The sequence below is a fragment of the Osmerus eperlanus genome, chromosome 1 (genome assembly GCF_963692335.1).
Source record: "Osmerus eperlanus chromosome 1, fOsmEpe2.1, whole genome shotgun sequence".
Taxonomy (NCBI): Eukaryota; Metazoa; Chordata; class Actinopteri; order Osmeriformes; family Osmeridae; genus Osmerus; species Osmerus eperlanus.
Window position 1 is genome coordinate 10082366 of NC_085018.1, and position 14669 is coordinate 10097034.

A 14669-nucleotide genomic window follows, 5' to 3' on the forward strand; every position below is an offset into this window, starting at 1 on the left:
TACTAAAGTGACAAAACAATATTACGGCCCTATTTTGCGTTTGTCAACACGGGTTGCAAAATATAAAAACCAATGGCCACAAGGTACACGGACCATTCAGTACACGCGCAGCCATGTTAACTAGCATTGTTTAAATGATAAAACGGCTTGCCAAGATATAACATAGAACATGCAAATATAATCCCGCCCCCATTAAGGTCATTAACATACATTGTTGATATCCAAAATGCAATTCTGGATATCCAAAATTCGAATTGTTGATATCCAAAATGCAATTCTTGATATCCAAAATTCGAATTGTTGATATCCAAAATGCAATTCTTGATATCCAAAATTTGGATTGTTGATATCCAAAATGCAATTCTTGATATCCAAAATTCGAATTCTTGATATCCCAAATGCAATTCTTGATATCCAAAATTGGAATTCTTGATATCCAAAATTGAATTCTTGATATCAAAAATTCGAATTTTGCACCTGCTAGCCCCTCCCTAGCGCCGCCCATGCTTCTTGTTATATGAGTTGAATGAGTAGAAGTCGTTTTGTGACATTCTGAATGGAAATTAGGCCTACTGAGTAAAAAAACATTGGTGTGTGAAAATAAATGACAATAAAAAGTACGTTTTTATGTTATATACAGGTAGTTGGTCCGTGTTCTTGGTGGCCATTTGTTTTTCAATTTTGCAACCCGTGTTGACAAACGCAAAATACAGTAATATCGTTTCGTCAATTTAGGAATTGAAGCCCACATGTAAGTATTACGGCTTGTTTTTTGTTGTTTCGTTGTGTTTTTTTATAGGCTACTGTGATAACCATATCACACAAATGGTATAACGAGACAGTAATCGTTGGTTTGATTATTCCATATAATTTATGCTGGTGCAAAATCTGAAAAATATCGTTTTGTCCATTTCGTGACCAAAATGCTTGGTTTCCATTGTTTTGTTTTATTTCGGAATAATTTACATTTACATTTAGTCATTTAGCAGACGCAGTAAGTACAGGGACATTCTCCCTGGGGCAAGTAGGGTGAAGTGCCTTGTCCAAGGACACAACATCATTTGGCACAGCCGGGGAATCGAACTGGCAACCTTCAGATTATTAGCCCGACTCCCTCACCGCTCAGCCACCTGACTCCCTAATAATTGAACCATATAACACAAATGGTATAACGAGCCATATAGGCTACTCGTTTGTTTGATCGTCCATTACGCTGCCTGGAACAGGTGAAAAAAGAGATAGAGGGGGAGATGTGTAATGATTGGAGGTGTTATTACTTCCGAACGCCTGAGGGCAGCAACGACTAGCTTTTTTACCTATACTTTATTATCTGGACTACACAGCAGGTTCTTTAATAGGAGACACACACACCACGCTGGATGTAGGCCTACATGTCGACCGAGTTTGCTAGTTGCTACTTAGTTAATAAATAATATTTGATGAACCCAAGTTTCTTTAATATACATTAGAAACTTCCTCCACCCTCTCTCGCCCCACCTAAATTATCGCTTTCAGCTCTGTTGTATGCTTTCATGAAGGGCATTGAAGCAATCATAGTGAGCAAGTTGAGGTCAAATGTGGGCTACCTTGCAGTGTACAGACACACAACTAATAGCCTACTTTTAATCCCTCTGCTTTAGAAAAGCCCAGAGGAGGTTTAAACCCTGGGTCTGCTGACCCAATATGCAACTAGGTTTCAAGCTTGTCAAACCACTTTTTTGACTAAACAATACAGTACAGACTATTTTCATTAATACACACTAGCGTGTGTGTGTCTTCTAGGAAAGAACCTGCTGTGTCGTCAAGAAAATGTAAGTAGGCCTATTGGCTATAGGTATAAAAAAAAAGCTAGTCATTGCTGCCCTCTGGTGTTCAGAAGTAATCACACCTCCAATCATTGCACATCTCTCCCCACCTCTCTCTCTCTCTCTTTTTAACCTGTGCCAGCATGCAATGTACGGACGATCAAACGAGTAAATCGCTCGTTATACCATTGATGTTATATGGTTATTTCATCATTCCAAAATAAACGTAACTACCAAAAACAAGCCGTTATACTTAAATGTGGGTTTGACTTCCTAATGTGACGAAACGATATTACGGCTCTATTTTGCGTTTGTCAACACGGGTTGCTAAATAGAAAAACGAATGGCCACCACCAGGTACACGGACCCATCGACCAACCCATTTCTGAATTGAACATCTGAGTTACGAGATTTGTTACTAAAACAGAAGCTGCAGAACCCGGAAAAGGGAAGTGCGAGTGTAGCAAAGGCGCACCACTTTCATTTCGTAAATATGAGACAATTAAGATGTACATCTCCTACGGCCAATGGGTAAACTTTAAATTCATTCTCAATATTTTAATTGACGAAACCTGTTATTTCCCGACTCCGAGAGCCTGCTACAGTAGCAATAGTCTATGTAGCATTAATTTACGCATGATAACTGGCTAGCCATCGTAGTAGTGCTACACTTAGGCTACTGTACCGCTGAACCTTGATTGATTTTACTTTGCCAGCTAGAGCTAAATATTTATTAATAATTCACTGTCACTGGAATGTGAACTGATCTCAGGTTTTCACGCGAATGCAGTTAGACAACCCTCTTAGCAATGACGTAAGCTAGCAACACTAGGAAGTACTGTAAACTTTGGAGTTGTGATATATGTAACGTGTGAGACCGAAATTAACATTTGAACGACTGTGTTAGCGATTTAGCTGTCATTTGGGCTAAATTAGTTTATCAACGTAACTGCAGATAATGGTCATAGCTTTCATGCTAACTACAGTACTTAGCTAGTAAGTAGATGGCTAACTAGCCTAGCAGATGTCATTACTGTTTGGTCAGCTCTGTGTTTTCTCTGTCACACACATGATCATTGTGTGGTTGTTTAGTGACAAAGAAGTCTGTGTTTTTGCCAGATTCTATCTATCCCGGTGTCCTCTGTGAAATGATCCGACATAGAGTCAATTTCAGCAAAAAGTCGCAATGGCGAGAATAGCCTGGTATCAAGAAAAGGTAGGACCTGTTGGACTCGTTGTCCGAGTTGGGATGGTCGTGTTGATCTAGATTACCACTGTGAGTGGAAACTTCAGTTAACTGAGGTATGGCCATGTGTCAACAGATTGGAGCATATGACCAGCAGATTTGGGAGAAATCCCTTGAACAAACGGAGTTAAATGTAAGACATCCTATTGCACATCACTTCAGTATACAACATAGGCTACATAAAGAATTGTCACCGATCCTGAGAAAATCTTCACTTTTCTTTCAGGGAATTGGCAGCAAGCCAAAGAAGACTGGACACATCAAGCCGGACCTAATTGATGTTGACCTAGTAAGAGGTAAGTTATCGTCTATAGTTGTGGCTTTAAATGACGTATAATATTGTCCCAATACAATCACCCTTTCATTTTAGCCACAGTGGAAAGAAGTCAAATTAAAGTTTACGCATGCAAAGTTTAATGTCTAGAGTTTGAATTCCAGTGAAAGAATATTTCTTTGTATGTAAATTCATCAAAAATAAGAAATCCAAAAGAATTGTGATCAAAACGCAAAATAAAAGGTCCTTATTGTGATTTAAGAAACAGTTCATGGCATACGCAGACATGGTCAAGTCTGTTTGTTTCCAGTAATCTAGCAATTTCCACTTTAATCTTGTAGCCTGTAGCCTTTCAAGATCTCTCCAGTATTTGTCTCCTTACAGTAAATGTACATAGCTCCTACAGCTAAGGCCTTTAGAATCGTATCAGGGGGGATTATACGGTAACCTTTGTGTTCAAGTATGTGCACTACATACAAACACCGTTGCTCTCGCTGGTCCCAGGCTCAACATTCAGCAAGACTAAGCCAGAGAGTCCATGGACAGCACTGACCCGTAAAGGTCTGGTCAGGGTGCTTCTGTTCCCCTTCTTCTTCCACTGGTGGATCCAGGTCACCTCCCAGAGGATCTCCCTCTGCATCCTGCTGCTCTACCTCCTGCAAGGTGCCGGACACTCCTCTACTGCTTAGCCTACTGCCATACCACTTACTATTAATATGACTATTACTAGTCCGATCCCATGTTGTCCCTCACCCCTCAGTTGCAGGAACTGAATTTGTGTTACGAGAACTGAATTTGAATTGTGAGAACGGAATGTGGAAGTATGTAGGTGCGTTGACTTTTCTGTGAGAATTCATTTACATTACATTTAGTCGTTTAGCAGACGCTCTTATCCAGAGCGACTTACAAGACTGTTCAAGAGAAAATTTATTCAATTTCATAATTTTATTTTGAGTTTCAAGTGTATTGGAATTCACTTCCAAAATGGAAAATTCCATTTCAAATGATGCTATTCGGATTCATTTTTCGACACAATAATTCAAGTTAAAAGATACAAATTCAATTAATGGGATTCACATTCAGTCATTTAATGCAATTATTCAAGTTGAGCAATTCAAATTCCAATTATCCAAATTCAGTTTCTCTTGACACATATAGGATTGTGTTGGTATGCCCATGTATGGTGGTCACTGAAATGTATTTTCTTTTGAGGCTTTTCACAAAGCACATACATATATTACATTTTGATTTGATCATGCATGCATATCAAGCCAGATTATACAGCAGCTACGACAGTATGTCTACTCAGTAGCCCCCAGGTGTGCCGATGAGGGATGAACTATGCATGAATTAGGTTTAAAACGGCAAGTGAGGTTTTAAAATCTTTGTATGCAAATGAGGCCCTGTGGAATCCTATTATGGAGAGACTTCTTTTTACAACGACTGACAGCAAACGTATAACAGCCTAGAAAAGCTGGGCCTTAGAGAGAGACCGTTCATTCAGGTTGCTGTGCTCACTTAGTTTGATCTCTTCTCTTCCACATTCCCCTGCTTCTTTCTCACAATACTTGGCTCATGAGGAGTCCTGGGCTGTCTCTTGAACCAAAGGCTAAATGAAGCTCTAACTTCTACAATAAAGCAGATGTTTTTTTTTTTATCCAAGTGACGTATGGGGGTTGGATTTGAACCCGAGGACATCTTGATCTGCAGTCAAATGCTCTACCACTGTGCTACACCTGTCCAAGCCCTAATCCTAACCCGCAGCGCTTATATGTCTGTGTCCTGTAATGGTGATCGGTGTCGTCCACAGTGGCAGCGCTCCTCATGTATGTGGAGGTTCCTGCGGCCAGCCCCAGTGAGCTGTTTGGGCCCATGTGTCTGATGCTGCTGCTGGGCACCGTGCACTGTCAGATCGTCTCCACGGAGACCAGCCGCAGCCCCTCCATCAGCCCTGTGACCAGCAGCTCTGCCAGCCCCACGCGTAGGAGGAGGTGGGGCACAAACACACACATACGAGGAGGAGGTGCAGTGCATGCACACACACACACATACACACACACACACACACACACACACACACACACTAGGAGGAGGTGTGGGGCACACTGTCATACACACATTAGGAGGAGGTGCGGTCACACTGTCGCACGTGCACACACACACATGCAGGAGAAAGTGGGGGCACACTGACACACACACACACACGGAACTCTGTAACACACACAATATATAAAACACAGTTTTACTCGTGCGTGTTTCTGTCCGTGGTTCAGACCCAGGAAGGGGCGGGGGGTGAAGCGGACAGAGGAGCCAGGGAGCAACGAAGACACCGAGCTGCACGACAACCAGAGACTTTACAGATCTGAGGAGAGGGTAAGACTGGAGGAGGAGGAAGAGAGGGGAGGATAAGACTGGGGGAGGGGGAGGGGATGGGAGAGAAGAGGGGGGGAGAGAACAGAGAAGAGGCTCTCGGCTCTCCCAGGCGCACACCTGCTGAAAACCTTCAGCCATTCAAACATAAGCCCCAGTCGGTTCTCATATCTTCCTGGTTCTAATGCTGCAGACCAATCAGAGATCAGGGTTCGGGGCGTCTGACGAACTGTCCAGTGAGGAAGAGGAGGAGGACGGAGCTAGCGTGCCCCCGCCAGCCCCTCAGGAGAGACACGCAGGAAGGAAAACTGTCACTGCCTACCTCAGGAAGAGACACCTCCAGCTCCTGTCCCAGACCCCAGGCCCCCAGGTAACCCTCTGTCCACAGCTACTCCAACCAGCCAATCAGAGAGCACGTTATAGCTGGACCAGTTCTGAACCAGTTTCACTCTGCCCTCCCTCTCACCCTCTTTGAAAATAGAAAAAGCTCAGGCTGCGTGTCCACTACAGCGGAGCGGGCGGCGCATCGGCTTCCAATTCATTTTCAATGAAACTACGCTCGCGTAGGGCCTTGTGGGAGCGTCGACGCCCGGTTTCATTGAAAATGAATTGGAAGCCGATGTGCCGCCCGCTCCGCTGCAGTGGACACGCAGTGTTACTCACTCACCCCTACCCTCACCCCACACACACACACACACACACACACTATAATTAAATCCTCTTTCTGTAGCAATAGTCTTCTGTCCCATGCGCCTCCCCCTCCCAGTTTGAGAACCAGCCCTGTGGTGACCAGTGCCCTCCCCCCCCCTAGGCGGAGTGTGCCCGGCCGGCTAGCCCCGCATCCTCCATGGACGGCAAGAAAGCTCGCGGCGCCGAGCGCCTCCGACTCGACCACGCCGAACGGCCCGCCTCCGACACCGACGACACCATGTGGGAGGAGCTTCTGCAGGGCCCCGACTCCGCCTCCACGGGCAGCAGCGACACCGAGGGGGAGGCCTGGCGGTACCGCGCCGGGGTCAACGCCCCCCCCACCGCTACGGTCAGCAGCGACGACGAGAAACTGCAGCAGGTCAGTGGGTCGGGTCACAGGGTCACTGCAGAGCTTCAGTGCAGACACTGGACTATGTCCCCAATCACATCCTTTGTGGGCATCCTTAGTTTTTAGTCGTTTCCACAGTTTCCCCGTACATAGTTCGTACTGTTGCATCCAATTTTAAGATACTACTTACTCATATAACCACGCCTTGGACTGGCGAGGACGAGTTTGGATCAGTCCGCTATTGAACCGTTGAATTTCACACCACTACTGCAAAGGGTTGTGGGTCAGAATAATGAGAAAAGCATGCTGGCTGGTATACTGAAAAATGCTACCAGATGTAGCCGGACACCCTAATATATTCGCTGTACTGCATTAGACATGCCATGTATTTGGGCCATTCAAAATCTTTTAACATCTTGCTTACTAAATATTTTACGTTACATAATGTAGTAGCAGCCATGGACTTGGACCCAGGACACACTGTAGTTACAGTGTATGTGAAGAGAGACTAAAGTAAGTGTGTGTGGATGCCATTGTGTGTGTGTGCAGGGTCATTTGTCGTGGCTCCAGGCGTGCCACCCGTCTAGGGACCGTGTGAGTGCCATCATCTGGGAGCAGGGGGACTGCAAGAAGGCGGACATGTCCGTTCTGGAGATCAGTGGCATCATTCTGACACGGGTACGCTAACCCTTCATGACACACGCAGGAACACGCACCCACACACACACACACACACATGAACACGCACCCACACACACACGAACACGCACCCACACACACCGGTATACACGCACACACAGGAACACACACAAACACAGTCACACACAGAAGCAGGCAGCCACACAGAGGAAAACGCGGGTAGCGTCACCCACACACGAAGAACACACATACACGCTGTCTGGAGCACACGCCTATTTAGGAACACAAGCAGACACGTACTGTGTCCACTCACCCAGGAACACACATGCTGGTGCTTGTTGATCCTTAGACAAAGAAGGAGCAAAGTAACAAGCTCTTCTTTCTCCGCCGCCTCCTCCTCCTCTTCTCTTGGCCTCCCTACCCTTCTCCTCCCCCTCCTTTCTCCCCCCACGCGTTATTCTAATCCTCCCCCCCTCCCTCTTTTCCTCGTTTCTACTCCACCTCTTCCCCCTCCTCCTCCGTTCACCCCCTCCCTCCCTCTTCTTCTATTCCTTTCCTTGTCCTCCTCCCCCCTCCTTTCCTCCCCTCCTTCTACTCCTCCTCTCCTCTCTCCCCCCCCCCCCCCTTCCAGGTGAAGCTGGTGGAGCAGGGCATGGGCTACCTGATGCTGGGCGGCCTGGTGACGGCCACGCTGGCCCTGCTGCCGTACGGCTTCCGCCTGTCCCAGCAGCTGGAGCTGTCCCAGCTGGGCTCCCTGAGCCTGGGCCAGCTGGCCCAGATGGCCCTGGGCCCGCCCGACGCCCAGGCCTACGCCTTCTTCCTCATCTCCACCGTGGAGAGGTTCTGCCTCACCGGACTCTTCTTCTTCATGATGTGCGTGGCGGAGAGGACCTACAAACAGGTGGATGGATCTTTCTTTTGATCGATAGAGCCATCTGTTTTCTGATAGGTAATTAGACACATAGTCAGATAGATAGATAGAAGGATGGATAGATAGACTGACAGATCTTTTTCGGATGCATGGAAGGATGGATGGATGGACGGATGGATGGATAGAAAGATATATAGATAAGAAAAACAAGAAGTTCCTTCTTTCCCCTTGAAGGCAAGTCATTAAAAGTGACACACTGCACAAGTGGAGCAAAGTAGAGCCGTCTCCTCTGACCTGCAGTGATGGTCACCCCTGTGATGTTCATGGAGAGCTGCTCCGAGAGCAGCTTGAATGAATGGCTGTTTCGACTCGTAAACCTCACCCGGTTCCCTTCTGACAGCGGCTCCTGTTTGCCAAGCTGTTCAGCCACCTCACGTCCGCGCGGAAAGCCAAGAAGTCGGAAATCCCTCACTTCCGTCTGAAGAAGGTGCAGAACATCAAGATGTGGCTGTCTCTCCGCTCGTTCCTCAAGGTCTGCATGCAGCCTTCTGCACTCTACGCCGCTGTGACCGCTACAGCAGTGGTCTTCAAGCCCTGGTCCTCAGGGCCCACTCTCCTGCTTGTTCTAGATGTTTCTATGTTCTAGATGTTTCCGTGCTCCAACACACCTGACTCAAACGAAAGGGTCGTCGAAGCTCTGCAGAAGCCTGACGACAAACCATTCACTTGAATCGGCTGTGTTGGGGCAGGGGAACATCTAGAACATACAGGAGAGTGGACCTCCAAGGAGTAGGGTTGAAGACCGCTGCTTAAAGATACTGCTAAAAATCCTCAAACCGTCCTCACTTCCTGTCCTCACTTCCTGTCCTCTACAGAGGCGAGGGCCCCAGCGTTCGGTCGATGTCATTGTGTCGTCCATCTTCCTCCTGGCTCTCTCCATTGCCTTCATCATCTGTGCTCAGGTTGGTTTACTGTGCTGAAGAGTCATTAAAAGGGTTGATTAGGACAAGTAATATATTTAGCTGCTGAGCATTACCTTGTTATGCTTCATCCAGTCTTGTGGATGGGTTTCAGTTTTGGTTGGTGCCAGGTTGAACATATCATATATTGACCCAGTGGCTTTTTTTGGGCACGGGCGAACCGGGCAGCCGCCCGGGGCGGCATGAAAAGGGGGGCGGCAATTTCCCAAGTGCATCAAATTAAATGAACCCTCCCGCTATCCTTGAGATTCAAACGCACTACCAGCAGAGGGCGCCAACCGCGACACGTCATATGTCCGTGTTGTGGTGGTGGTGGGGGTAATCCTTGCCCCTTGCCCGGGGAGCCAAATGTGCTAGGACCGCCACTGATTGACCCTCGTTGTGGCAGGGGTCGTGCTCTGGCCCTGTGGGCTGTATGTGCAGTAGGTTTAATATCATTCAGGGATTGAGTGAAGATTTTCTGTAAATCTCCCTCAATAGGCTCTGTTATTTATTCATGTTCCTTTTCATAAATGGTTGTCTGCCTGTCTGCCTGTCTGTCTGCCCTCCCTCAGCTCCTGCACAGTCACCACACATTCCTGGACTCTCTGACCAACTGGGAGCTGATGTTGTGGTGCTCCTCCCTGTTCCTGTTCCTGCTGCGTCTGGCCACGCTGGGCACCGAGACCAACTGCAAATACAGCAACGCCTCGGTGCTGCTTACCGAGCAGGTGAGGCTCTCTCTCTCTCACACACACACACACATATAAAGTATGTACACTCACATATTTACAAACATTCTCTCTCTCACACACACACACATACGGTCATATTTACAAACTCGCGTGCACACACACAGTGACCACACAACACTCGTTCGCTGAGTCACTCACGCACACACACAGATGCATTCTTCTGTATGCAGACACACACACTCACACATGCACACTCAGTAAACAAAAACTGGGAGTCAGGTGGCTGAGCGGTTAGGGAATCGGGCTAGTAATCAGAAGGTTGCTGGTTCGATTCCCCGGCCGTGCAAAATGATGTTGTGTCCTTGGGCAAGGCACTTCACCTTACTTGCCTCGGGGGAATGTCCCTGTACTTACTGTAAGTCGCTCTGGATAAGAGCGTCTGCTAAATGACTAAATGTAAACACATGTACTCTGTCACACACGCTCCCTTACTCACAGCTAGTTTCCTGCTCCTTCCCCCAGATAAACCTGTATCTCAAGATGGAAAAGAAGCCCAACAAGAAAGAAGAACTGAACATAGTGAACAATGTTCTGAAGCTCGCAACTAAACTCATGAAAGTAAGTAACCCTCAGCAATCGTCTTGTTAAAATATTAAGATGTATTCAGTTCGCAGACGGGTTTATCCATGCAATGTACAGAGGGGGATTTGAACCTGCAACCTATGGTCTAGTAGCAGTCACTACCACTGAGCTACTGTATCCCCATCCCCTGTATCACTGGTCTTCATCTTTCACCAGGGACTGACTCATTTGTTACAAAGTTAGTACTGTAACTACTGTAACTGTGTCATTTTCAATTAACTGATGCATGGTAGGTGTGATAGTTAAAGTGCATCCGGAAGGTTTTCAAGGCGCTTCACTTTTTCCACGTTACAGGTGTATTCCAAAATGGATTACATGTATTCTTTTCCTCAAAATTCTACACACAATACCCATAATAATAACGTGAAACAAGCTTTTTTTAAATGTTTGCAAATCTATAAAAAATTATTTAACATACTTTTTTCACTTTGTCAAAAACAAGTCAGAATTCAACTTAAGATCCAAAGAGCTTGTATTTTCTTAAATGTATTTTATGTCTGTGATTCCAATACGTTCTGTGCTTTATCATGTCTGCCCTCTCCCCCTCCATTCCCATCTCCCTCAACCCACCCTCCTAACCCCTCCCCTAACCCAATCCCCGCTCCCCTTACTCCCCTCCTCCCCCCAGGAGTTGGACATCCCCTTCCGGCTGCTGGGTCTGACGGTGAACCCCCTGGTGTACAACATCACCCGGGTGGTCATCCTGTCAGCCCTGTCCGCCGTGGTCAGCGACCTGCTGGGCTTCAATATCAGGGTGAGCTCCTCCCCCTTCCCTCCCCCCCACTGGTCTACAATTAGTGAGCATGTCGAATGTACAACCTCCAATGCAGGAGTTAGTCTAGAACTAGGTTGCGATGCTCCCCAGGAAACAGGCCCTAGCACCTCCCTGTAGAGCGCGTCAACATTCACCATACAGCGTTCTTCGAGAGGGAATCTTTGAGCTGGTGTTGTTCCTCTCTTTCTCGTCCGTTCCCCCAGCTGTGGAAGATCAAGCCTTGATGGGAACGTGCCAAACCAAACCACTGAGTGTTGGACACTGGAAAACTGGACCAGCCCCTGATGCCTGTCCAGACGGGGCCAGCCGACCTTTGACCTTTTGGCCTGTCTGTTCTGAGAGTGTGCGTACCTACTGACCCTCCACCCTTGCTTCTCCGTAGCTTCCCTGGCCCCTCGGAGCACCAGATCTCCCTGGACCACCGCTCGCTTCGGCCCCTCTGTGACAAATCCCTTCTCCCTGTCCCTGGATGCTGCTAGCTCTCCCTGGACACTCTGTTAGCTGTCCCTGATGGATGTCCTGGACAACGCTGGCTGTCCCTGTTATCTCTTGTTGGGATGGATACTACTCGGGTTGCCATGACTACCGTACCTCGGTGTCCCCTTCGTCCCTAGCATGTCACAGCAGCCGCTGGCTGGCCAGACCAGCGCCAAGACGCCTGAACATCACTCTTACCAGTCTTCCTTCTCTGGCTTCTCGTCTGTCAAACTAGTTGCCAATGGGTGCCTTTCCCAAAAAAATGGGTTGTGTGATTGTGTGGTTAAGACAAATGAATGTGTTCTAGATCCGAAATAGGCGGTGGTGGTGGAATTCTGCAGTGGCATATTACCGGTAGTGAAAGCAAAACGTCACGGTTATGGCGTGACCATGTGTGACCTTTTAGGCGTCATCGAGGTTACGCGACGGTATGTAGACTAGGTCACTGTGCTCCATGTGCTAAAATGTGAAAGCGATGTCAGCGAAACACTACACGGATTAACAAGATGTTATTAACTGCATTGATGCTTCTTTTTATTTAAGGGGAACCAGAGCGCTTTATTTATTTGCAGTTTCAGCGTTGCAATTACTTGCCGAGTGGTATCTACAGAACTACATTCTTGGGGCGAAATCGATTGCTTTTGTATTGAAGACCAATATTCATCAAAGATACTATGCACAGGCGAGATGATTTTGTACGTGCAACATAATAGGAATGTTTGCCTCAATCTTTTGGAAGATAAATAAATTGTCCTTTTTTTAAGAACAGCTGACTTGTCTGTGTTTAGTTCATGTTTTATTTGCCTCTGCAATAATATCCCAGCAGGCTCTGGGAAGATGTGTAATATACATTTAGAATCTGTTTATTTAGTGACTTCCACTAAAGATGGAGAAGTGAGTAAACACAAGAGGGATGTTGGGGGCAGTGAGTTTTTCAGTCATTAATTACCCAGACTGGGGCATCCCACCATAGTGTAATTTGTCACGCAATAGTTTCATAATAAACCGAAAATATTTGTACCCTTCTGGAAAATGTACATCAACCCTTGAAAAAGGACGGCTTGTCATCTCTGAATAATCTGATGATGATACCTGCACAGTTCTGGGGGTTTCATCAAAGACTGTATTCAACAAGTTTCTATATCCTTGTTTTTTAAGGTTCAGGGGACACTTTGACTGAGGATTTCCAGAACATACTCTCTGTCAATGTGATATGAAAAACAATGAGAATGGGAACTGATTTTTTTCATATCTGGCCATTTTCCTCTTTCCAAGAATGAAGCAAAGCACTCAATGTTTTGGTGTCCACACTTTTGCACATATAGTTTAATCTGCCATCTTTCATTGAACAATTGAGTCCTCCATACACACTGTTGTTGCAGGCATTAAACAATCATAGACATCGCTGAGGTACCTAAAAGACATCTATTTGGAAAGATTCTATCGGTCTGATCTGAGTTCTTTACTTTGATAGATACTATCCACAAAAAGGCACAGATCAAGTGTTCTGCGTATGTTTTCTTCATGCAGACCACGATGGTATTGGCTGTAGACTCGTCTGTTCTGCTCTGGAGCTGTAGAATGTGAGACCTTGCTAGTCCAAGGAGGACAAAAGGAACTCCACCTGCATTTCTAGGTTCCCAAGGACTTCTCCAGACATAATCTCAGGACAGCCATATAGATGGTGCTCAAAATCAAAGATGGCGTCCATCCATGACTGCATCTGGCTCTGAGAACACATTGAGACATCCAAAACATTCAGTACTGTAAATCTACAAAGACACAGTGAACACTGTCCAGGTAGAGTGTGTAAAGGGGAGAGAAAGAAAGAGTGTGAGACAGAGAGAAAGAGACTGCACCTTGATTCTTAATAAAAAGTTCTCAGATCTCTGGCTCCAGCTCTGTCCTGGTGGTCTGATGGACAGAATGACCCCAAAGAGCAGATGGAGGAATCCATTGGGCCTCTGGAGTAGCAGTAGAGAGACATGAGAGATGAGACACAGTCAACATAACAATAGGACTACAGAATGGTGGGTTGGACCAGCCAATAAGATTACACTATTATGTTTGTGTCTCTTACTGGGGCAGCATGGACTGTCTTGCCCTCCAAAAGGCCGAGCAGGATCATTTCAAAGAACAAATCAAGGAAATTGATTTGGGTGATCTGAAATCAAACAAGTACATATTTTAAAGAACAGTGTGACACAAAATGACAAAAAGATCAAAAACCTACATCATAACCTCATTCATTGCTATGGAATGACTGGAATCTGATCTGCTGTCTGGCTACACCTACTCCTGATTGGCTAATTTCCTCCATCATAGCCTGTCTGTTTCCTGGCTCATTGAGGAAGGAGACCAGGCGGTCATAGGCTTGCTGAAAGTCCCTCACATCCTCAAAACAGAAACGTAATAAAACTCACACCTCAAACTTCTTATTGAGTACAAAACACTAAGACTCATTGCCCTCTCTCTTTCTCTCGCGGTATTGTGAATTCTGTAGTTACCTGGTTATTGAGCTGAACCAGTAGACCAAGAACCATCCGCCCAGCATGGCTGATGTAGTTAAGGGACTTGTTGGTGTTGGTCAGATCCTGGAAAATATTGGAGAACCATCGGGACACTGTATCTACATGAAGTAAAATGTAGAGACTCATGGCAAATACTGTTTCTCGTTACCTTAAAGGTATTGCGGAGGGCAGCCAGTTTACCCTCAAAATCTGTGGTCCCTTTGTAGGCAAAATAGCTTCTGTATCAAGAAAATGAAATACTCATTGATATCGTGAGATGTACTGAAGAAGCACTTTAGGTTTCATTCTGTACACAGGAGAGTAGCAGGACTATTTTCATCCAGTATTCCTATAGAACTTACTGCAT

At 46.2% G+C, this 14669-nt stretch overlaps 1 protein-coding gene across 2 annotated transcripts; it reads left to right on the plus strand.

Annotated features, from left to right (window-relative positions):
• The first annotated feature begins 1957 nt into the window (after positions 1-1957).
• phtf1 (putative homeodomain transcription factor 1) lies at positions 1958-12560 on the plus strand. Of its 2 annotated transcripts, none has more exons than XM_062458156.1 (17): positions 1958-2336; positions 2925-3021; positions 3128-3184; positions 3278-3347; positions 3830-3988; positions 5136-5316; positions 5599-5698; positions 5889-6065; positions 6507-6764; positions 7284-7412; positions 8005-8274; positions 8645-8776; positions 9120-9206; positions 9779-9934; positions 10421-10516; positions 11169-11294; positions 11519-12560. In XM_062458156.1, the coding sequence occupies exons 2-17, from the start codon at positions 2992-2994 to the stop codon at positions 11537-11539; spliced, it is 2049 nt and encodes a 682-aa protein (XP_062314140.1). In that variant the 5' UTR covers positions 1958-2336; positions 2925-2991; the 3' UTR covers positions 11540-12560. The 2 variants fall into 2 exon arrangements, with proteins under 2 accessions (XP_062314140.1, XP_062314146.1); XM_062458162.1 differs by lacking the exon at positions 1958-2336 and adding an exon at positions 2458-2619.
• Positions 12561-14669: the final 2109 nt, after the last annotated feature.

Excerpts from the sequence above, each read along its gene's own strand:
- phtf1 (XM_062458156.1), top strand. The coding sequence starts at position 2,992 with ATGGCGAGAATAGCCTGGTATCAAGAAAAG. Across the intron at positions 6,765-7,283 it reads ACGACGAGAAACTGCAGCAG|GGTCATTTGTCGTGGCTCCA; the intron begins GTCAGTGGGTCG and ends GTGTGTGTGCAG. Across the intron at positions 11,295-11,518 it reads TGCTGGGCTTCAATATCAGG|CTGTGGAAGATCAAGCCTTG; the intron begins GTGAGCTCCTCC and ends CCGTTCCCCCAG.